At 38.6% G+C, this 24,907-nt stretch overlaps 1 protein-coding gene across 1 annotated transcript in view; it reads left to right on the forward strand.

Annotated features, from left to right (window-relative positions):
• Positions 1–875: 875 nt before the first annotated feature.
• Positions 876–24,907, forward strand: part of esrrgb (estrogen-related receptor gamma b) — a 50,765-nt gene continuing 26,733 nt past the window's right edge. Inside the window, exons 1-3 of the mRNA XM_041805690.1 lie at positions 876–997; positions 16,018–16,430; positions 22,365–22,481. Coding sequence (XP_041661624.1) covers positions 948–997; positions 16,018–16,430; positions 22,365–22,481 — 580 coding nt within the window. The 5' untranslated portion in view covers positions 876–947. The remainder of the gene's footprint in view (positions 998–16,017; positions 16,431–22,364; positions 22,482–24,907) is intronic.

A 24,907-nucleotide genomic window follows, 5' to 3' on the forward strand; every position in this document is an offset into this window, starting at 1 on the left:
ACAGTGTTACTGATGAAATATGTTCGAAGCAGCTGCCTTAACTTTAAAGGAAGGCTAGCTGTGGAAAAGTAGATCCATAGCTGAGAGGATAAAAGAGTAAAGGGAAAAGTTTAGCCCTGTAAGCTGGCACTGAGCCTTTTAAAGCTCCGTAAACAAACCTGCAGTTAACATGCAGCTGCTTTTGTTGCAACTGTCCACTTCGTTTTACTTCTGCAGATGTAAAAAGCAACTCTGCCTCTAAAGAAATTCCTCATCCATCCTTCTATCTGTCTGTTTATCCATGAATTCTGTCTTTCTTGAGGGTCTCCTGTGTCTCTGTTTCGCAGGACTCCCTTGTGAATGACTGGACACCGGCTGCTCCTCCATTAGCCCCTCCCCTCTCAATAATCCCTCCTCCTCTTTGGCTGCTCTCAGGACAGCCTTCTCTGAAAGAGACCAATAGCAACGCCCCCATATGCTCTGAACTCCCCCCCTGCTCTTAAAGAGCCCCCATGCCTTCAATGGAGACTCAATCCCCTCTCTGACTTCCTCAGCCTGAGTGCTCTCTCCTCTGCTGCTCTCCATCCATCTGCCAGTATCTTCTATTCTCTCTTTTTCTCTCCATCCCTCCCCTGATCTCCTCCCCTCTTCTTCCTGATTCTTCTCTTTATCTCTACCTCAGTGTCTTCCTCCTCTCATCACCACTCTCCCTCTCTCCGCACGTCCTCTTGAGCCTGAGCGTGCAGCACCTGTGCAGACTGGAGTTTGTCGGGCCGAGGCAGAAGGTGTTTCTCTTTCTTTTTTTGTTTGAGAGCAGGGGAGGGAGGGGAGACAACACCCAGGAACACCTGACCAATATTTCCTCAAGATATGTGGAGACTTAGGAACTGATCTCCTTCTCCAGCTCCTCTCCAGCTGTTTGTTTATCTGATTTTTATTGCAACAACTGGAATGCTTAACGTGGACTGATGGATGTTTCCGAACTGTGCATCCCGGACCCTCTGTGCTATCATAACCAGTAGGTGCATCTTTTTACACATCTTTTTTCCCTTCTTTTCTAATTTTCTACCCATACTATTTTGTCAAATTTAGAATGCAAAATGTCTTTAATATCTTTACCTTTTTTGGAAAAAAAGTAAAGAAAAACTCTCCTTTGGTTCATCAATTTGTGCTAAAATACATTTAAAAACTATTTAAAAACCAAAGAGTTCCTGGTGTAATCTCAGCTCCACCTCCCCCTTCATGGGACAGCAGAGTAAGTAGTGTCAGTGAGGCTGCAGTAGCGCAGCCCACAGGGAGTCCAGGTCGGACCGCTGCCCTACAGCTGTCTAACTCTGCATCAGGATCCAGGGTTTAACCTCAGCCGCAGGGAAAAGCCAGAAGCAGATTAATGCGGACGATATCCAGACGACTATCCTCTGGCAGCCGCCGGTGTCCGACTGTGTCCAAAAGAGGGAAAACTGTGACTGTACTGTCGCCCAGTCTGAGTGAGACTGTGTGTTTATTAGAGATAGATAAGAGTGTATTTGTAGGGCAGACTGTGTTTGATAAAGATTTGATCACTTTCTATCTCATTCTGCACTCCAGTTTTGGGCCCTGTGTTTAAATCACCATGTAATACACAAAATCAGGGACTAGATCATGCCTACAGTGGCAGTGCAGGTAAACAAAATGCAGTTAACTCAGTTAACAGTTAAAAATGTTCACATTAAATTTGTCTGGAGTTTGTTTTACACCAAGTCAGGAGATACAAAAGCAAAGTAACTGCAATCCTGACTGTAAGCGTTTAACCAGCACACTCGTTGCATGACTGGTAAGACCCTCTTCTCTTAACCGAACAAGACTGGACAGGGAGACCCTTTCCTGGGATCCTCATAATGATAAGCTGAAGATGGGATTGGGAAGGTTTAACCCACTCAGCACTTTTCAAAGTACTGTCATTACTCTCTACCAATGAAAAAGAAACTTCTTCTATAATGTTCACTTGTAATTTTAGCTTAGTCCATCCTTTATTTGCAATTAGAATCAGGCTTTAGAAAAATAAGGAATTAAAATGAGAATTATTCAGAAAAGTTTTGCATTCAAAGTTACTGTTTTATCAGGAGATTTTAGCAAGAATTGTATGGTGATTAGACTGTAGATTTGATTTATTTTGTATTTTAGTGCTTCACTAAGTAGGCACATGTTGATTTCTAATTATTTTTTAACCTTTAATTGCAAGATATCAGTAATAATCAGTGTCATATAGCCATTCTTACAAAAATCGTGCTCTTTAAAGAGTTTGTTTAACAAGTGTTGAGTAAATATTAAAAATTCAATGTACTGAGCAGCCATAGAGCTACTTTTAATCTCTTTGAAAAGGTACTGATGTATAAATCTTTATAAATTTCTGCAGTGCAATTTTATTTTTATACAACTCTAAACACCACTTTTTTGCACAATCAGCAATTTTCTGATTTTTTTTTTTTTTTTTTTGCAGGATCTCTTCAACCAAAACTTTTGCACATGCTTTAGACATTTAAATTTTAATTTAATTGTACAAAAAAAATTGACAGTGCAGTGACATTAACCCAAATTCTTACAGTGCATATTGCGGGCTGTGTTTGTGAGACTGTTTATCTGTTTAATGAAGATCTGCATGTTTGCAAGGCATGAGCCCATATACTCATCTAGACAACCCAGTGTACTCTTGAGTGTGAACGTGTAGGCGTTTTTCAGATTGACTCCTTGTTCACTGCTGTAAAACTGCCACAAAGTCTTGAACAAAACTCACAAATCCATATCACTGTACATCTTCTAAATGACTACTCTGAAATAAATGCTGCATTATCTTAGGAGGTTAGTTTAACTTGATGTGTAAATCTATCTGTAATATAAACAGTACACATACTCAGAGACTCTTTAACTCGTAATTTTGTGAGCCATGTCGTCATACAGCAGAAGACAACTTCTTTTGATAAGCAGACTGTAAATCTGTGTATTTAGTGTCACATTAAGCTCTGCTTTATTTGACACTAAATAGGTTTGTCTTCACGGATGCTATTAATAATCCTTTCAGGACATTTGGCTTGGCGACCCCCGAGGTGAAAGGTCTCAGGACTTGTAGTATTCAACTGTCACGCATGACTCCGCTGAGGAGGCAAATACGATCTTATACCTTCAGTCTTATTAAGCTTATCACACTTCTTTGAGGATTTTTCTAAACAAATATTTAAGCTTCAGGTTTGACTATTTTAAAGGATAACATCAAAAGAGTTTTATGGTAGAATGTGTCCTCTATTAAAAAGATAGGAAAGGAATAGTTACTTCATTAATTATATTTTTATTACATTTTTGGAAAATATCCACATGGGGTGTGGTTGGTTTTGTGACCAAGTTGAATCAAGTTTAATTAAAGTGTCATGAACTTCATTTGAAATATGCAACCTTAAAATTAAAAAACAAATTTTTTAAGAAAAAGGAAAATCCAAATATTTGGCCATTATAATGTTAAAATAAGCAAAAACTGAGCCTCAGTCTTTTGAATTTAACTACTAAATCTTCCTTGTATGCTTCAGACCTTAGATTGTTAAGATTATTAAGGAAAAACAAACCCCATTTGTGACATGTTTGCTGATATTGTTTTCTTATCCTAGACAATTCATCTCCTAACCTTATGTATAAAGTTTTAAATCTTTTTTACCTACCTGAAATTTCCTTCTTCATTTTTTAATGCTGTGCCTTTTACACCCACAGCTTAAATCATGTTCACGTTCAGTTGTCTCTCCTAAATCAGATCCATTCTCTTCTCAGCCCACCTGCTGTTCACGTAGGTGCCCTTCACCAGCAAACAGACAGGAATGTATAGAAGCACATGTAGTCAAACGTATGTACTCACACACACATGAAGGGGGACAATCACAGACACACACACACACACACATGCACAAACATACAGATGAGAGCAGAGAATCACACTCTGACCTGAGATCTAATTTTAGTGGAGACAACATGGAAACAAACACCTGACTGTGTCTGTAAAAAGAACACATCATCATATCTAGAGTAAATCTGCACAATTACATTATTATATGTTATGTAGTTGCTTTGTATACTTGAACGCATATGTGAAACTTTTAGGGCAGCCAGTGAATAAAAACACAAAAGTTTAACCCGTGATTGATATTTTCACACAAATCTGTTCATTCAGAAAGACAACAAGGCAGAGTCATTAGATTTAGATCAATATGTATATATACTTTGTATTCAGTATTTTTTTAATCCTTTAATTAGAACTCTGTAGTAAGTTTCATACTAATATGTGGCACGTTGTGCATTGCTGAAGTATTTAACCATAACCTACTATTAAACAAGCTGACTGAAATAACTCATCGTAAAGTTTGTTTGTATTTATAGCAATTAAAAAATATATATTTTCCCTATAGTGAATATAGAAACAAAGCTGATATTTGATTGATTTTGCTCTCTTTGCTGCTCTCATTTGCTTTTTAAAAGCATTTTTAGTGCATGTCAGAAGCAAAAATGTGTATTTTTAACATGTAAATCATGACGTCATGAGTGTAAATTTAGTTTTCTCTCTACGGAGGTCGCTGTCCTGCAGACTGATGAATCACTTGTGTGAGGGGACAAAGTTGCATGTTTCCACCTCTCTGCGCTCAGAGTAACATTATCATGCAGCAACAAAAATATCAAAACATGGCACCCGGGTAAAGATATAAGTCATATTTAAGTTGGACAGCGTGCTGATTGGACCAGTAAAAACAACTGGAAAGGAAAAGTACAGAGACCACTGACGGATGGAGGGAGCAGGTGGTGGGACAGGGCTGTGCTGCGTTCACATTTTCAGGAAAAATGCAGCACTGTTGTCAAAGTTCAGGGAAAGACATGGCAGGAAGAAAGCTGTCATTATTTCCTTCAGATGCTGCTTTTTAAGGGTTTATACTGACGTGTTTATTAATGGCTGCTGCATAAGAGGGAAGAGCTGTGAAGGGAGAAATAACTTCATTACATGTCATGACCCTCTCTTGATATAGATACATCCTTAAGGCAGCCTGTCAAGGACTCTGAATCCATCAGGATGAAGATGGTCGCTTCTGTGTATCAATCAAAATGTTCTTTTCATGAATGCAGGCTGCAGAGAGGACTTCTTAGAAAGAGTTTGTTTTATTGATCAAATGAAATTAACACACACACTGAGAGAGAGAGAGTGTCTAATCATGGAGTGTGGGTCAGCCGGCATGTTTAATTTAATGGGCCTCATCGTAGCTTCGCGAGGTCTCACATTGTGAACTTAATTCCTCTTCAGCACGTTCATTTGCATTGTGTCAATTGACCGGAGCGCTCACTGTATCAGCCTGAGTCGCACTTGAAATTCAGCCCATGCCCTAATACCATTAGGCAAATGCAAAGTTGTGTCATTTACACATTTGGAGGAGAGAAAAAAAGAGGAGAGAGAGAGAGATGGAGAGAAAAGCCAATTTGCAGGGGACAAGACGGGCTCGTGATTATCAGTGGATGTTATTACTGTGGAGGAGCAGACGTTTGAAGGTTATGTTTCTGGGCAGTAATTGAAATGCAAAATAACATTAGGATCGATGGCCATCTCTGTTTATTTATGAAATCAATATCGTAACTGTCCCTCATGAGTCCCCCTCTGATTCCCAATGACGGCTTAAGTCTCCGCTCGTTTATTCTTCCCCCTTCTTCTTCTTCTGTCTCCTTTTAAAAGGCAGTTAGGGGTGTGTTTGACTTTGCAGAGAGCAATTTCCTGGAGGTGCACGACGTGTATGTAGATGGGGGGTGATACTCTAGGTAAGGAGACATCATCCATGTGGGAAATCTATGCAATCGCTCCTTGTGGCAGTGACATTGAAGAGGCCATATGCTGGAAGTTTGCTGTTCATGAGCGTATGTGTGCTTCAGTGTGTGCACGCACAAGTGTGTGTGCTAGAAAGATAGAGAAGCAGTGCATCTGCCATGCAGTAAAACTGCTATTGAGGCTCTCTAACCTAATGAGAGTAAACTTTAAGGATGATGTGATACGTGTATATATAATCCTGTTGTAGTTTTAAAACATGATCGATGAAGATTGATTTTTCAGCATCAAAGATTGTAAGTGTCAGCATATTCTCGAGATTTCAGCTGTGAACTCTAACCTCTGTTGACTTTGACAAGATTAGATATTGAAGTGTTTAAGTAGTATCATTAAATGGTTAATTGAGTACTACTGTTATCAATTTAACCCTCAGCAGCGCAGAACTCCAAATTCTGCTTAGAGCTCTAACAATTTCTTTATGTGAAAAGGAATCAATAAAAAATGATCTCATAAATGGCTAGTTAGTATAAAGCCAGTTTTCAAAGTAGTTATGACGGAAAATATACAGTGCCAGAATCTAAATTGATAATATTAGTTTGTCTTCTTTCTCTTTATAATAGCTAATTGAATTATTTTAAGTTTTAAAGTGTTGGTTTGACAATACTACACACTTTTAGATGTCATTTTGCTTTCAAGACAATTTTTCAGGGAATTTTTTCACAATTTTCTAACTATTTATAGATTCTAAAGTCATAAAATAGTTAGAAACTTTGCTAACATTTAGTGAGGCAATAGCAGCCCTCATTTTCAGCAGCGAAAAATTTGTCTTGCAGCTGAGTGGAAAAAGGAATGCGCGTGCAACCGAACATCAGGTACAAATAATAGCATACTAAAAACAAAAAAATCAAAAAGCATGCTTATAAAAAATATTAGACAATAGGTCATGCAATGAAACAAAAAAGAATTTGGAAAAAAAAAGCCTACCACAAGATGACAAAATATTGGATATAAAGCAACCTAGGAAACAAAAAATATTGATATAAATTAATAGTATCAGATACAAAAGCATACTGAGAAGAAAATTGTGATAAAAAAGGCATAAAGTATGGGTTAAAACACACCTACCAAGAAATGAAAAATATTGAATACAAAAGCGTCCTAAGAAACAAAAAATATTTTATATAAAAGTTAAAAGTATCAGAAATAAAAGCATACTAAGAAACAAAAAATATTGCAGAAAAAAAGCATTAACTTTTGGTTAAAAAAAAAAAACATAACAAAACACAGAAAATATTGGATATTAGTGCACCATCAGAAACATAAAATATCAGATATAGAAGTTATAAGTATCAGATATAAAAGTAAACAACAAAACCAAAAAAAATATTGAATAAAAATGCATATTGGTTAACTGAACATACAAAGAAATGAAAAAAGTTTTTGATATAGAAATGTCCTAAAAAACGAAAAAAAATTTAATATAAAAGTTAAAAGTGTCAGAAATAAAAAGCATACTAAGGAACGGGAAAAATATAGGGATAACAAAAGCACAAAGTATCAGTTAAAAAAAAAAAACCAAAATGAAAAATATTGGAATTAACAGAGTCCCTAGAAACAAAAAATATTGATTATAAAAACCTCCCAAGAAATTATAGATATTGGATATAAAAGTAAAAGATATCAGATACAAAAAGCATCCGAAGAAACAAAAAATATTGGGTAAAAATGCATTGTTTGTTAAAAAAGCTTACAAAGACACGGAAAATACCCGTAGCAGAAAGTATAGTTAGTAGATAAAAAAAGTGCTTCAACTACTGGGAGGTGACACCCTGGCTTGAGAAATTCACACATCAATAGTAGACATCAGAAGAAGAAAAGCAGTCGCCTCAATCAAATATAAAGGAAAATAGAATACAGAATGATTGACATGAACATAGCATAAAGAGAAAAGACATGTTCTTCTCTTATGGAGGCTGATAAGGTGTGTTACGCACACAACAGTCAACAGCTGTTCTCAGTAAGTGGTAAAATGGTTGTGTCTGAATTATTTGGATGCTGTTTTAGCTCAGTTGGTGGAGCAGGCGCCCACATGCAGAGGCTACAGTCCTTGATGCACCGGCGACATGTACGAATTTCGATCCAGGCCCTGTTTGATGCACGGGTTTTCCCTCACTCTCCCCTTACTTCCTGTCACTCCTTAGCTATCCTGTCCAACAAATACAAAAGAGGCCCCCCAAAATGATCTTAAAAAATATATTTAATGTAACCGCTGACTGTCAACAACACGCTAAAGACATGCACAGCTTACATAGTCTTTATGGTACAGATCAGCATATTACCTTTAAATGTGCATCAAAACCACATTTTAAATCTCAGCTTTTCAATGAAGACAGACGACATTATTCACAGCAGCGCAACAATCGTACATTTAAATCTTAGAACGCTCACATTTTTCTGCTGACCTTCATTTGTGCCAACGCTGTGTCACGCGCATGTTGTTGTTGCTACTTAACACTCGGGCGACACACGCTACCCCATTTTCCCGCTTGCGTGACCATTCATTTCCCAGACACCCAGGCTGCGGACTCACAGTGTAATCTATGTGTCAGGCAGAGAGGGGCACTCCGTTTAAAGCTGATAGAGTTTGCCCCAAACAAGGACGGCCTATCATAGAAAGATTAATGAACTAATTTCATGCATGGCTCCTTGCCTCTGTCCTTCTGCGCTACCATGTTCGGCTGTGTGTTCAGCACCGTGATTTACGCAGTGCTCCCTGCTACAAGCTTAACCCCGAGCTCAACAATAACATTTCACCTCAGTGGGAAAATACATAGTAAAATATGCAGAGGGGGATTTTTAACTCTTCATTCGTGGGACAGCATGAGGTCGTTGTGGGAGAACTGCCTTTTAGATTTAAGATCTGTATTTTTGGAGTGGTGGTAAAAATTTATCATGCAGAATTTTGGAGGCTGCAGACATACTTTATGGTTCGGAGAAGAGGTGGATGGATTCAGGATTTATGTTGGGAAGCAGGGGATCTGCAATACTGCCAGCATTAGGAGGCATGCCAAAACACACACAAACATGCACACACAAATATTTTAGATTTTAAGCTGCTCTGGTGGGATCTTTTCACACCCATCTCACTTTGGCTCCAAAACAAAAGTATTTAAAAGAGTTGTACTGATCTGAGCAGCACGTCTGAAACATTATGGACAGCTCTCTTGTGCTCTTTTTTCCATTGTGCTGAACAGACTGAGACCTGAGTGTCTGCCGCACCGAGGCGTCCATTGTGGGGCCGTCTGGGCCTCTAAGAAACAGCCAAGCAGAGAAGGCAGGTGACCTTCACGTCTGTCTGATGAGTCTTGCTTGTCTGCTCCGTTTGTACCATTTTTCTGCGCGGCGGAGCAAACACTACCCCATTAGATATAAGGTGCAGCCTGCGTGTTTGAGTGTGTGTTGCCAGGGGAGCGGGGTGGGTTGAGAAGAGTCAGGCTGTGCTTGGAAAACTCCACGTCTCTTTTTAATAAGAGAGGGGGGCCAAATTATGAAACTATGAAGCTATTTCTGTCTGTGCGAATTGGCGTCTTGTGCCATTATTTCATTTCGACAGATTTGAAAGGAGCCATTAGAAATTTCCATTAAAGCTAACAAAAAACATCTCCCCAGCGCTACTGTGTGCTAAGTGTGGAATGAACTACTTTTTGCATATGCCACAACGTACTACTCCTCAGGGAATCCCCCTATCTCGCTGCCGTGATGTATTAACTGTTACCACCCCGCTCCCTCCAATTCCCTTAGATGGTAGAAAATACACCTTCCAGTTGACTGTAGGTGCGTACTGATTGTTAGACTTAACATAAGCCCTGCGAATCTTCTATAAACCACAAAGTATTATAACGTTGTATCACTCCATCTCACACTATGTTAACAGTCCTGCCTGATTAAAAATGCATAAGGAATGTCTGGGACCCGTAAGAGGAGGGTTTATTTTTTCATCTGGAACAGGAAGGAAGCAAAAGGATCAATAGATCTGATCTAGACCCAGGGGTGGAGGCCATCTCCTCCTCCCTGCACCCACCGCCCTGTTAGCAGTTAAAAGGGAGGTTTCATGTTGTCAGGGCCTGATGACTTCATGGCTTTATTTAAACACTTATGCAAAGAGAGAGCACAAGGGAAAATGGGTTCCTAACCGCAACACCTAAGTTTGAAAACAGGGGCTGCCCCAAAAACAAGACTAAGAAATCTGATCAGTATTGTCTTCCTGGTAGTTTCACACATTCTTCACATGGCTTTCCACTGTGCTCACCCTCGAGTATGGAGGGCAGAAGTTTGTATCATTTCATCACCGACTGACAGAGGCAGCAGTGCTAGTGCACACCCAGGCCTCATTTCATGCTTTGTTTGAGAGCATTTTATTGAAGCCACATTGGAAAAACTCAAATCTTACCAAGTGTATACATCTAACTGTAGTCATAATTACACTTTTCACAAGCCAAATTCATGTGACAATTCCTGATAAACGTCTAATTTATGATACTGCAAGCCAAAAAGACAGTCAAAATAACTTGTAATGAGTAATAACGGCTGACAATGCAGCAAGCAAGATTAACTTTTTATAGGAAGTCTCTTGAACTGATAAAAAAATATCATTATGAGAAACTTAAAAAGTCAGTTTTGGTTGATGCTGTGGTGGCTGCATACTGGAGTTATTAGGGGAATGTGCCTAACATTACTGTTAAGTGTAATGAATAGTGCGAATAAGGCTCATAAGAAAACACTGGCAGCAGCCCACATCCAAAATTTTGAAAAAGAGAGAAAACAATTTTAACTTAAAGGAACGGAGATCTTTCAATAACTGAGATTCAGAACCGAATTGCTTGAATGTTGCATTTCTGTGAAATTGAAGAATTTTGTCACAGAAACCAAAGAATTGAAGTCAAGAAAGTTTAGAATATTTACATCTATTAGGCCTTTCTCAAAATATAGAAATGCCAAAGTATCAACTGGTTTCTGATACCTGTATTGATACAGATGTTACAGAATTGATATAGCAGCTGCTCAAAGATTGCAGGCGTTAAATCTCCACCTGTTGGTGAATTACAGAAACTCTGCTGAATTTTTTTGTGCAAATGTAAAGCAAAAAGGCATTCTTGCAAATTCAAGTTGGCCTGTAGTTGAATTCAACCAGAATATTTTGTTGTATTAAAAATAAAAGCAAGAAAGATATTTTGATTAACATCTAGGATCTTTGAGGATCTAAATCAATGTCTTTTAAAGTCAAGAATTATCAAAACCTTACCTTTGCTATTAGCCTCTTTGATAAAGAGCAGCTGCTTAGTGAATAGGACATGTTTATTATCCAAAAACAATGTGAATGGTAATAAGTATCATATTATATCGTCTGTATAGTGATGCTTATTGTGAACCTGGGGGATCACTCAGCCCTAATATCTATGAACACTAAACAAAAAAAAGTAAATAAACTTGTGTTTGTTAGATTATTTCGTTGTTGTAACAATGCTTCTTGGAAATAAATCTTATACAGTTGGAAAGCCAGTTTATTTCCCTTTAAAATGGTGCCACATTTGTAAGGAACATGAGTTTGTGGGATGAACAGCAGAGCTGAGTATGTGGGTTGTACCAGTGAAGCCAAACGACATATTCTACTATTGACTCTTGTTTGGTGGATTGGATCATTGAATTTTGAAGAACCAAGACATACTGGCAATTCAATCATATTGGATTAATTGTGACAAATGCCGGTTGGAGAATAGGATGCCATCAGTGTGTGACCAGTCTATGGTTTTTTCCATACTGAGGCTCCTTTTTGTTTATATATATTTTATGACAAATATTTGTTTGAATTGCCAGTATATCTTGTTACGTTTCAAAATAAATTATTAGAATTGGTAGAACTCAACGTTAGTGAGCTATAGCTTATCAGCTGCAACAGTGAAGTGACTAAAACTAGCTTCCAGCTGTTTAAGTAAAAAGAACAGACCTTCCATTGACAGCTACTATGGGATCATTCTCAAAGCCTGATCTGAAAATTCTCCTGCCATTTTCCTTTTTCATATTTTTGTCCTATAATCAGCACAAAACATATACAGTTCTCTTATAAAACAGGTAAGAAATTGAAGACACCACTGGGTCTTAAAATGTATGAGGAGAGTGTAGAAAAAGGTATGAAAAGTATTGATTTTGATGTTAGATTTTATGTATATACCTTGTGTAAGTCACAGTTTTAGCCTGCTTCCAATTAATATTTTTTCATTTTTTTGCGTGTTTTAGCTTAGACTTGACTCTAGGATCGAGTAATATCTGCCACAGAGAACGTTGTGTTTCTTGAATTTTAAGTCTTTTAGGTAACACATGCAGATATCCTTAAAGTTTAAAGGAATAGTTTTGTTTTTCCTATATATTCTTGAGGCTAAAAAAGCATTTCCTCCCCTAAATCATATTAATTCCCGTCACGGGGATTTCTTTCAGCTTTTATCTGAACAAAAAAGTGGAAACAAAAAAAAGGAAAGTTTATGATGGGCAATCTGGTTTATAATTTCATACATCTAATGTGCAGGAAAAGGTGTAAGAATGACATTTTCCCATATTTTCTAATGAAGTGTAGGATTAGGGAACTTAATCCCAGGTCAGCGCCTCTTCCTCTTCCTCTCTCAAACGTCTCTCTTCAGTCCAGCGTAACCCAGCACCGTCCTTTGGCAAACCAACCAGGACTATTGATTGGGTCATGTATTACCCATGATGCTCCATATGCTGAGTGTAACACCTCTCTGTGTCCATTAACAGCCTTCTGAAGTTTCATTCATTCATTTACTTCTGGCAGACGACCAATTGTGGGCATTGTTTGCTAGATGTATGGGGCATCTGTTGACATGCTCGTTAGTTACCATTTTGCCGGAGAGAAATACGCCACCGTAGTAGATCACTTGGCATTCCAACACATAAATGCTCGCGTCTGTAACATAATCTATCAAACTCAGAAGGATCGGAGTGCTCCATCACGGCTGATGAATCTCTTGCACAATGATCAGGCGATGATGGAGGAAAGCAACCATCAGTACATCTTGTAAGGCATCAGACAACAGACGAGCTTGGATCATTTCTTTGCTTTCTGATGCAGATTTACTTTCATGTAAGGTTTCTTATGTCTAAGAAATCTGTGCAGAAAAAAATGAGGTTATCTGATTAATTCTGTTGGACATAAAGTATTACATGCCTCATAAGTGAAATTGAGAAGTGGAAAGTTCTCTTGACCATTTGGACTCTTGAAATCAGTGCTATTGTGATATTTCTAAAGGTGTACAGCCTAAAAAATGTTCACGTTTAGAGTTATTGTTTTGCAAAGTGTTCATTTTATTGTAAGAAATTAGATGTTCTTTACATCTGAAAACTGTTCAGCTTTTACACTTCAGGGATTTATGCAATCAAAATACTCTGATAAAATTGTAAGCCTAAAACTTACTTATATTATCATGACAAAATAAACGTAATGCAGCAAATTTAATTTTCCATTTAAGAATAATATTGTGTTTCTGGATTAGAACTACTGGTACATTATTCTGTTCATTACCTTAATGTTACAGAAGATAAAGATGGAGTTCATATAGATTGATTTAGATTTAGAGTGGGAAGAGAGAGAACAGAGCCAGAGGGATAGACACACTTTTTAATTAATTATATTATTTCATGGACACTGGAAAAATAAAACATATAACAGATAACCTGCCAAATTACTCAAGCCAACTGTCAATTACCCTTATTTTGGACATTTTTCCTGAATGAAGACAGTATATATTAAAAATTTTCAATAAAAAATGTAACATTTTTGTTACCAGACTTTTCAAGACGATACCATAATTGTTATCTGAATGATGAATCGTATTAAACTTTCCAAAACTTCTGGGAACAATAAATTTTTCATAAGTTGGAGATAAGTGAATCCATTAGGACTGGGTGATATTCCCTAAATGTAAATCTCAGATTTTTTCAAACCAAACCTGATTTACAATTTAAACATTTATTTTCCTGCTTAATAAAGAATAAATAATAAGAGAAGTCAAGGGGTGCAGCTGGACTAGAGGTTGGGTTGTACCCTATGCACACAGGCGGCCTGGGTTTGAGTCCATCTTGTGGCTCTTTCACCGCATGTCATTCCCCACTCTCACATCTCTGTCTCAAGCTCTGTCCACTGTCCTATCTCTCTGATTAAAGCAAAAAACACAGAAAAAATCATTTTTTAAAAGAAATAACTCAAAGCAAGTTTTGCTCTATTTTATCAGTAATGTATAACAAAACTTAACTGACATCCTCTTGTAAGGATAAAGTGTAAGCTGTAGACGTGTCTGTAAAAGTGCATTGTGGGGTGCCAGTGTTGCTCAGTGGGTAGAGCAGGCGCCTACATACAGGGGCTATAGTCCTCAGCACGCTAGTCATGGGATTGATTCCCAGTCTCAGCCCTGTTTGGTGCAGGTCTTCCTCCACTCTCTCCCTCCCCATATTTCCTCTCTTCTCATTCTTATAAAGGCAAAATAAGCACAAAAATAATCTTTAAAAAAAAGTTCATTGTGTAGCGGTGTTAATTTCATCGACTAAGACTATGACTAAAAATGTGCGTTGACAGCCTTTTTTCCATGACAAAAACTAGACTGAAACTAACAAAAATAGATCTGTGATGGCTAAAACTGACAAAAAGTAAGTTTTCATCAAGATGACTAAAACTGGACTACAATGTAATGTAGTTTTCGTCAGACATTCAAAATTCGTGATATTTCTCCACTGTTGGTAAATCTGTCAAAGAGCAGTGCAGCTATGGTTATTCTGCCTTCAGCTGTAGAAAGCAGGGACCCCAGGTTTAGCAGAGAACACACTACCATGATTTGGTACCAGATTTAGGCAAGAAAATAAATGCTTGGACTAAAAGTAAAGACTAAAATGTGAGGACTTCATATGGACTAAAAGTAGACTAAAATGTTTTTGAGTTTTTGTCAACTAAAACTACACTAAAACTAAAAAAAAGGTAGAAATGTCTAAAATGAGACTAAAACTAAAACACATTTCATCTAAAGACTAAGACTTGGACTAAAATTAAAAATAGCTGCCAAAATTAACACTGCTGTGTAGTTCCAGGGGAGGGGGGTCTGTCTGTGGACTATCCCTGATGAAAAGCAGGATTCAGAGCACTTGTCAGATGTTGCTGCATGCAGGGTAAATAAAAAAATAATAGTGTCTGAATTATCTCCATGTGGCTCATTCTGAGGCAGCATTTCTGACCCGTCCATCCTGTACTAAACTGGCCAAAGCCCAAGAGGAATGGTGGAGGAAGTTCAAAAGAAAAACAATAAAATTTAAATTTTTCAAAATCAACATTTTTCACAAAGACTATTGATCTATAAAACTGATATATCAGTTGCCATCAGTGTGCAGGAGTTTGTGTGGTATTTTAGGTGTTTTAAAGTATTAAATTATCCAGTTTTGAGTATGTGTGACTTCTATATTTGCTGTTTTGGTATTGAAACAGTTGTTGATACCGTTCTATTGTAACAGGTGTCGATAGACTCTTAAAAGTTTCTGTATTGCACATTATGAGTGTATAAAATGTTTCCTCTTTACTCCTGAATTGAGAATAGCACAGCAGTGATTTAGAAACTCTTTGGCTTGCTTTGGTTTGTGTCTTGGTGTGCAGCGTAGGCTTCTTACCATCTGATGTAGATGTCATTCTAGGGCCAAGTGCTCATGATTTTTGAAAAGCAAATAAACCTGCGCTCCTGTTTGTCTCAAAAAGAGGAGGGGTCAGGAGCAAAGCTGATGCAGAATAACATTTGAGCCTCAGATCACCTAAAACCTGGTCTTAGTCTAAAGTCTGTGGTCATACAAGAAAGATCTGAGCTTGTTTCACTCAAACAGGATGCACAACAGAACGGCTCCTCCACAGTTTAACATCAGTACATGCAGATGTGAGTTTTAAAAGGCAGAGAGCAGAAGGACATAAAGTTTTTGTTTCTCTTTCTGTTGTTTCAAGTTGTCCTTCATGCTCACTCGCTCCAGTGTGCGTTCTAATAAACACAGAACCACACGCATGAGCACACACTCACACTCATGTAGCTGAGAGTTTAATTTATAATAAATTTATACATAACTAGAAATAACAGCCCATATGCAAACTAAACTGACTCCAGCTTTCGTCTCTGCTTCTGTTCCTCCAGGTTGTTAAACAGAATGCCCTCTGACGACCGACACCTCTCCTCCAGCTGTGGTTCCTACGTCAAAACCGAGCCTTCCAGTCCGTCCTCTTCTCTTGTAGACACCGGTAGCCACCACAGTCCCAGCGGGAACTCGGACGCCAGTGGAGGCTACGTAAACGGCAGCAGACACCCGCACGCCCTGGACTCCCCGCCAATGTTCAACCCAGCCATGCTGGGGGGAGGAGCAGCCTGTCTACGCCGCTACGAGGACTGCTCCGGGGGCGTGGCAGACGACTCGCCAATCAAGTGCGAGTACATGCTCAATGCCATTCCCAAGAGGCTTTGCCTGGTGTGTGGTGACATCGCCTCAGGGTACCACTACGGAGTGGCCTCGTGTGAGGCCTGCAAAGCGTTCTTCAAAAGGACGATACAAGGTATTTACTGCTACTTTAAAATTCACCTCCTCACTCCCAAGTTTTTGAGTTTACCAGAGAATCTATACAGTTTTCTGTTTTAATCAGGCAGTTAAATAGTCTACAAAGATAGTGACACCCTTTTAACTCAGGGATAAATTCTGTCTCATATCACAATGCTTTTTCTTCATTTTGATTCTTTATACTCTTTATTAGCTTTAACAGTTGCCAGGAGAGCATATTGATGAGATCACAGATCTTTTCTCAAGCAGCCAAAGTGTTTCTCAGCCCAAATGTCCATCCCTCTGCATTTATGAGTCTAATACGAGGTTGTGATTACGAGAGTCTACAGCAGGCATTAAGGCCCAGACTCTAAATCTGCTCTGGATTGTGATTTTTTTGTATGTCTGCATGTGAATGGTTTATCTGGCATGGACTCTGCCATGTGTGGCGGCTTTTCCAGAATAATCACTTGAACTGAGATAATATGCTGCAAACTGAAATGCAGATTTTTAAAATGTTGTCTGCAGGATTTTTTACTGTAGACATGGAGGTTTTCAGGCTGCAGTGAGAGTTTATCTGTGAAAGAAAAAGGTTTCTGTTCAAAGCCTTTGGAGTAGCTTAAGCGATAAAAATTACCTGAATATCTTCTTCATTTTCCTTTTATTGTACTTCATAAAACTTAGACTGCACATTCATTTGTGCACAATCAGGAATGTTTAAGGTTTTAAAGAAAATGGTGATTTCTTCATGTATTATCAGAAATAAAATCTTATTTTTCACTCCAGCCACTCATAATGTTTAACTGAAATCCAGCAGGTGTTACTACACTGTTCCTTTAGGAACTTTAAAGCTTTATTTGACTTAAAGTCAAACAGTATTTCCTTAGCTGTGTATGGATTCCCTTTTTAAACTTAGAACGATTTTTTCAAATAGCAAGTAATGAATGGAAACACCTCTTATGCTGTGTTTCTGCTGCTTCTATACAGATGCACAGCTTTCAAGAAGAGTAGCAAGGAGCAAAAATGAATTTCACAAACTTTGCTGGCTAAAAATGTTCAGCTAAGGTTGACAAGCAGACAATATACAACTGCGCCAAAATGTTCTAACATTTTTTTCCATTAACTGTTTACAATAAAATAAAGAATATAAGTCACTCTGTTGAATAAGCCACACTCTGTTTTTGTACCCTCTAAATGAGAAAAGGTTTAAACCTTCCCTCTGTGTGTGACTCTCATTTCATTCAGCAGAGTTCATAACATGCAGTTTCTGTGCAGCTGTGTTGCTCTTCTTTTATCATCTGTTTTTGCACATCTATTAGCTACAATATGGTAATGGGGCTTTTGGCCTCTTATGGTTGTTGACAAACTCACAGCCAGCAAGCCTCTCTGCCCTCCTCTGCCTGTCATTTGTTGTCCTTACTGAGGAGTGTTTCTAGTCAATTCAGCACTAAACGAAAGGAAGAAAAGCAGTTAAAAAGTAGCGCCAAACCCTGCTGGTCTGGTTTTTTTCATTATGTGTTCCAGCATGTTCTAAACAGTGATGCAGCTGTTTGCATTACATAGTTAATTTTTAATATTGTTAGGCTGTTTGTGACAGGGCAGCTGCACAAACTTTTGGTAATGACATCACGTGGTTAATCAGTTAATACAGGTAAACTAGTCACCCTGGTATATATCCTGGCGGCCCACTTTTCAAATGAAAAAAAAAAAACGAAAATTAAAAATTGAGCATGTAGTTCAGCTGATCCCAAGCAAGCCCCCATCAGCTGATAGCCAGCTGATTTGCTCCAAGCAAGCTATTGACTAATCACACTCATGCTGCCTTATTTAAACTTCTCCAGCCTACTACTTTTTGCTCCACTTTTGCTGCAAGCTGCTCTTGCAACCCTCCTCCACCCCAGCTCCTCCTTCATTCTGCTTCTGACTTAATGTCATTGTTGCCTGCTCTGCTCTGGGTTTTTTGCTGCTTTGTTCCCTGCCTTAGGCTTCCAGATTGGCACAGGAAGAGCAGGAACGTGTGCTGTTCCTGCTTTCTATGTAGACTCACGGAAGGGCAGGGGGATCCCAGAACAGCCAAATATAAGTAATAGCACAAGTGCTCATTAATAACTGCAAATGAAGAAATTTCAAATTATGTGTTTCTCAACAAAGTGGTCCTGACTGAAGTATGGTTTATACAATGAATTTTATGGTAGATGATTTGAAACTTTGAAAAAAAGCTCTGACATAAAAAATCAAAAACTTGTGTGTTCTCAACTAGATCTGCTCTCTCCTATGACTCTGTGTCCAGAAACAAACAAACTGATTGGAAAAACTCACATGTAGCAATGAGATTTGAACAAATATTGTTAAAAGTAAAAGCAAGGGATGATTTAAGCTCCTTTTGAGGCATTAGCCACACCTTGAGGTCCAGTTTATGATGTATCACAGTTGTTTAAAGGCTACCTGTGTATCAGTTTGACAAGCGACAAAGTGAAAGACTGTAAATAGTAAACACATGTGACTCTGTGTTGTCTTGCACAGATCCCTCCTCTCTTCCTCTTCCCTTCTCTCTCCTTCGTGGAGGACGGGCCCATAATGAACCTAATCTGTCCGTCACTCGTCCTGAGCCGCGAGAGCTTCAGTCAATAACAATCAGTGTTGGGTGACTGTAATTAAGAAGCAGCATTTCATTGGGAGAAAGTCGAGAGAAAGAGCGGGAGGGTGGGAGGTGTGGATCTGTGCTTTGCCCCCGGGCCTCTCCAGCCTACATCCAAGAGGGGGGGCAGATATGGGGGGTCCAATTAGAGGCTCAGGCACGTGTTAGCAGGGGCAATAACAGAGGAAGGGGAGAGAGAGAGAGCGAGCGATGAAGAGGAGTCCTCAGAATGAAAGGCAGAGGGACCGGGGACGTGGTCACTCACTGAAAGGAGAATTCACTTTAATGGAATGGTAATCAGGGAGGGGGGTCCCGGCCTCGCTAAAGGAGGAGGACAAGGAGAGGTCCAGCCTGAGTGGAGATGAGCGCGTGGATAATAGCATGGCATAACAATATATCAAAATTTAGAGGGAAAATAAGAGAGGTTAAGGAAGGATATTAGAGTGGTTGAAATGTCCTTTGAGGAATAAAGGTGGACACAAGACCTGATTAACTAAGAGGGGACACCGACAGTGAGCTTTTAGAGGCAAGCAATTTAAGACTATTGTGGACCCCTAATGCAACCTACATACACAGACACACACTCAAATACACACATAGACACAGAGTTTTTGATTCATTCAGGTACAGAGCATTTCTTTTAATGGTCATACAAATATTAGAAAATCTGGCCTTTTTTACAAAACTGCAAAAGCTCCTTATATTGTTTTTAATGTTGCATTATGTGTTTTGAATTTAAAAAGACTGAGAAAAAGGGGGAAAACAGACAGAGTTTACTGGAGTGTTGTTTAACATTATATATTCACCAAAATTGTTACTCTTTCCATGCTCTGGTTCCTTATGCTGCAGACTTTTGATGTCAGGTACCTGAGTGGTTTAAATATGGCTGTGTGCACTATGTTGAAAATTTGTGTTCGTGTATGATACAATCTAAATAACACACTGTGATCACCACTGCAAACTTTATAAAAGCATTTTTTTCCAGTCCTTTTTTTAGGCTTTATTATTTACGGGGAAACCAAATGTAGAAAATAATAAATCATAATCACTGTAAAAGCGTAATTTTAAAATGTTTAGAGGTTGGAAAGCATGAAGAGAAAGAAAGGGAATTTTAAAAAATTGAATAAATGTTTCTATATGTAAATAATAGACGGTGACGTGATGGCACAAGGAAGACATATTTCTAAAAAAAAATACAGAAAAAATTCTGTAACAAAAAAAGATTTATTTATGTTTGTATTCTTTACTACGTTTTAAAGTGAAAAAATGAATGGTGCACAGACTTAATCTTTTCTACTTGTATAAAATAGCTCACTAGTTTTGCCCAGACCCCACACCACACACAGAAGAAGGCAGATTCAGCACTTTCTTTCACTGTTGGGAATTATTCCAAAATGTGAAATGAAATGTAATTATTTTAAGAGAAGAAGAAAAAAGCTGTCAGTAGTGAGGAGAAAAGTTTTTTTTTAAGATTATTTTTACATCTCATGTTTTCCCCTGATTTCTTTTGTGATTTCATTGTGTGCAATATATTGTGGGAGTCAACACTGCTACTGACACCACAAACAGCAAGCACACTCTCAGTATGCATAAGTGTTGTAGTCAACAAGACCACACTATCCCAGACCAGGGTGCACCAAGACCATGACAATCAATTTTTAAAAATCATCACAAGGTTGAAAATTAAAAATCACTCTTTCTTTAATTTTGTTTTGCTTTTAAATAAAATTGACAGCGAAAAAGGTGTCTGCAACTCTGTTTTCAAAGCACCATAATGTAAAAATCTCAGATCTTAGCAAATATGTTCAATGAACTTCTCGTCAAAACAAATCCTTGTATGCGTTAAAAAGGCGCCAACAAGAACTGTTTTTTTAGTTGTAAGTTTTTGCAGGTGTCTGACACATAAGACACTTGAATAGATTTCCAAGGAGGCATAACATTAATTATTTAGGAACAGTTCAACTGAAAATTACCTGATATGCCAAGCCTGAACAAAAATGTCAGTTGTCAAGGGGGGATGGGGGTGTTAAATTACACATGAATTGGAGCTATTTGTTGTTTTAGTGTGGGCTTCTCCTTTTATCACATTAAGAAATTGAAGAAAAGCACATCAGTGTTGGTCTTGACCAGTCTGGATGGAAAACCCAGAGTTGGGCCAGTCTGGAGTCAGTCTTTAAAGTGAAAGTATGGGCTATGTTTATTGTCATTGAAGTTTGGTAAATACACAGACATTATAACAGAATATTTAGTGTATAGTAAGATCTGGTTTGAAGTGATACTCAGCAAGTGCCCGTACAGCTGTACGGGCACAGCTGCACTGTGTTTCCCCCTCAGTTGAAAAGACTTCACCCACTCTGAAACCTGCTGCAGCCTCTGCCAGCATGTTGGCACGAGGCCCCGGCCCCTCACTGTGCATGTGACCCTGCTGCTCCGTCCATGCCAGGGATCCTGACAAATGTTGGCACCTTCTCTTTGACCAACAGGGGGATTGTCTGTGTGTGTTTGTGGGGGTGCAGATCTGCAACAGACACCTGGTTTGCTGTTTTTAGGTACCATTAATACATCTCTGGAATCACAGGACTTTGTTTTAACATTCAGTGAAGGGATTTTAACACATCAGATCACTGCAGAGTTTGAAATGATTCAGACACCCCCCAGAACAAGAGTTAACCGATACCTGATGGGAAACAGGCAGCTGTTACACTTAAGAGGTATCCATTTTTGTCCTTTTTTGGATCTGAGTGATTAAATTGCAGGGAAAATGTTTCCTTTGTGTGCCAAAAATCTTCCAGACAGATTTGAATACATCGAGCACTGCTACCTGATATGTGAGTCTCAGTTTTTTTAATGCAGAGCGCTCAGCTGTGCGTCCATCTCTTAGCCTTCATGTTGCTGAGAGAGGGCAGCTTTCCCATCATCCTCTAGGTGAAGAAGGATGGGCTGTATGGGGTCGTGGCGAGCACTGCACAGAGGACGCTCTGCATTAATGAAGCTAATTTATCCGTGAATCAGAGGAGGGGGAGGGGCTCCAGGGCGGGAATGTGCTTTTTACATGTCCCATCAAAACGCCACTAAACCCTACTCTCCTTCAGGGGTGTCACATAGGGTCACCTTGGGACAGGTGTGTGTATGTGTAAGCATTTGTGTGTGCGTTTGTGCATGTGTGTATATTTTACTGTCTGTCTATTCCTGTTGTTCATGCCTTCTGATTTGCTCGCCCATTCTATCAGAAACTCTAAAACTAACTCTTCTTAATTACTTTTCTACACCTTTGTGGTGCCTGCTGGATTAATATATGTTTTAAATCTCCTGCAGGGAATATTGAATACAGCTGTCCGGCCACCAATGAATGTGAGATCACCAAAAGGAGACGTAAATCATGCCAGGCCTGCCGCTTCATGAAATGTCTTAAAGTTGGCATGTTGAAAGAAGGTGAGTGCTGTATTATCTGTAAGTTTGTTGATTTTTTTTAACCCATTTCAAAATCAGAAATACAATAATTCCCCAGGGGGCTTTGGGTTTTTTTGCCAGAAGCCAGGTATAACCACTGCACTCATATACTATATTATAGCAATAAGAACTATAGGAACATAGAAAGAAATATGGTTTAAAAATAAAGTAATGAGTACAAGGAGGGTAGAGTATTGATGAAGTAAAGATAAGTCAAAAAAATTGCAGCATCAGCTTTCATTTAAGGGACAAAGTGCTAGACAATAAGTAAATGAATGGATTCTTGAACCAATAAAAATGTGCTCTGCAACTTTTTACATGACCAACAATGTCATTATAAGGCAAAATTAGGACAAAATACCCCCCCCCCCTTAATTAGGAATGTTGCTGCTATTCTTTGTAATTCATTGATATTCAATTGATCCCTCTATATGGGTAAAAATACTTAGAAAATAGCACTTGTAAGAATACATTTTTTTAAAGATATTTTGTGTTGGTTGGTCTTTCTTTGCCTTTCTTTGATAGGGCAGCTAAGCTGAGATAGGAAATATGGTGGGACAGAGTGGGGGAAGCTCTGTAAATGGGCACCTACTCTACCAGCTGAGATAAACCGGTGAATGAGTGTGTTGTTTTACCAAAGTTTAAAGAACCAGACTGTTCTCTGTGCAAGAAAAGACAACAATGATCATGATCAGGAAAGTTATGAAACCTTTGAAAAACAACTTAACAAGATTATGTGACCAGCTTGATCCAAGTGTGATTATTAAAGTTAACAGACAGCTGATTGATGCACATTTAAAATTTAAAGTCTACAAATAAAAGCTGTTTTTTAAGGTCATTCTACATACAGAAGTAAGGGTAAAAAGGCTCTTATGTTTGGTTTGTAAGTAAGACTGTTGTGTCATGCAAGCAAATTAACACAGTTTTAATCCTGGATTGAAAGTCGCGTATAATGATCGGCAGAGCTGCTCTCAGAGTTGGTTCGGCCCCAGAAAAACCTAAAGAATGGGTCCTTCCCAGTTGTGATTTATCAGTAATATCAATGCATGTGTGTTGGATATGTAGAATTGGTGCTAGCATTTGCCACTAAATGCTAATTTAGCATTTAGCCCATTTTTGGAGTTTTTTGTCCCTTTTTGTCACTATGAACTTATTTTTGTTGTTTCTTGCCCTTTACTGCAACTATTTTGCCACTTGACGCCCATTTTTGCCACTTTTTGCATTTTTTATTCAATTTTTGCCACATTTAGCCACTTTTTCGCCATGTTTCAACCAATGTCACTGCTTTCTTGCCATTTTTGACATTCTTTTGCCACTTTTTGCCTCTCAATTACATAATTGTATTCTATAGACATTGTCTCACAATGTTAATTTTACCTATAAAAAGGTCCTTTTGCTTTAAGAAAAGTTTTTTTCTTGTTTAAAGGCCATATTTTCACTATGCCATAAATGAATAAAACACCTTTTTTGTTGCTTGGATAAGAGTGGATATTATTAAAGTTGAAATAAAATATCACAGCTTAACTATACAATGAACCATGATTTTCCCAACCTCCATGGGCCTCCAGTGTGGCTGGGCCTCAGAAAGCTCTCCCTTTTATCCCCCCTTATGGGCCGCCTTGATGATCGTTGATAAGATATTTAACCTAGCGTTGGCCTCAGGGAGACACCGGTGACATCACCCAGCAGCCTTTCCAACCTCTCCTCACAGCGCCGAGCCTCTCAGCGGGCAGAGAAAAGCTGCTGAGCTGGATGTTCCTACGGAGGCTGACTGAGAAGTGAAACAGTACTCCTGAAAAGCACAGGCTGTTCCCCTGAGACCTCCCTCTCCCCCGGGTGCTGGGTGTCTTTCTTTCCCTCTCTCTCTTCTCTCCATCTCTGTCTGTCCGCCTTCCTCTCTCTTTCCTGGCATATTGATCCACTAAATGCTTTCCGAACATCCCACCTCACTTCCTGCATGTGTTGTTTCTCCTTCGCTGAGATCCCCCTGGGAGCACGGAGAGAGAATCTAGCCCATAGATTTTTCTTTTTTTCCTGAGGAAAGAAGGGTTTGTTTGTTGGTTTGTTTAACTGTATTTGTATGTTTAGCAGAACTAACTGCGCCCCACTGACACTCAGTCTAAAGTTTTGCTTTAGTAAAGAGTATAAGACAAACTTTGGTGCAACCAGGCCTTTAAATGTGTTCTTATAAGGAATAAAATGAAACTTGTAAAACTTTCACTCACACCTCTTCCTTATAATTTGTTATAAGATTTATAGAGACGTAAAGTTTATCGATTTGCCGCTTTGTTGCTGTTGCAGCTGAGCGAGTTACCATACAGCTTTTGGAGATCTCAAAGACTCACAAACACCTAGGCCTCACCTTAATTTTCTATCCACATTAATTTATGCCCACTTCCCATTATTCA

The sequence above is a fragment of the Cheilinus undulatus genome, linkage group 14 (assembly GCF_018320785.1).
Source record: "Cheilinus undulatus linkage group 14, ASM1832078v1, whole genome shotgun sequence".
Classification (NCBI taxonomy): Eukaryota; Metazoa; Chordata; class Actinopteri; order Labriformes; family Labridae; genus Cheilinus; species Cheilinus undulatus.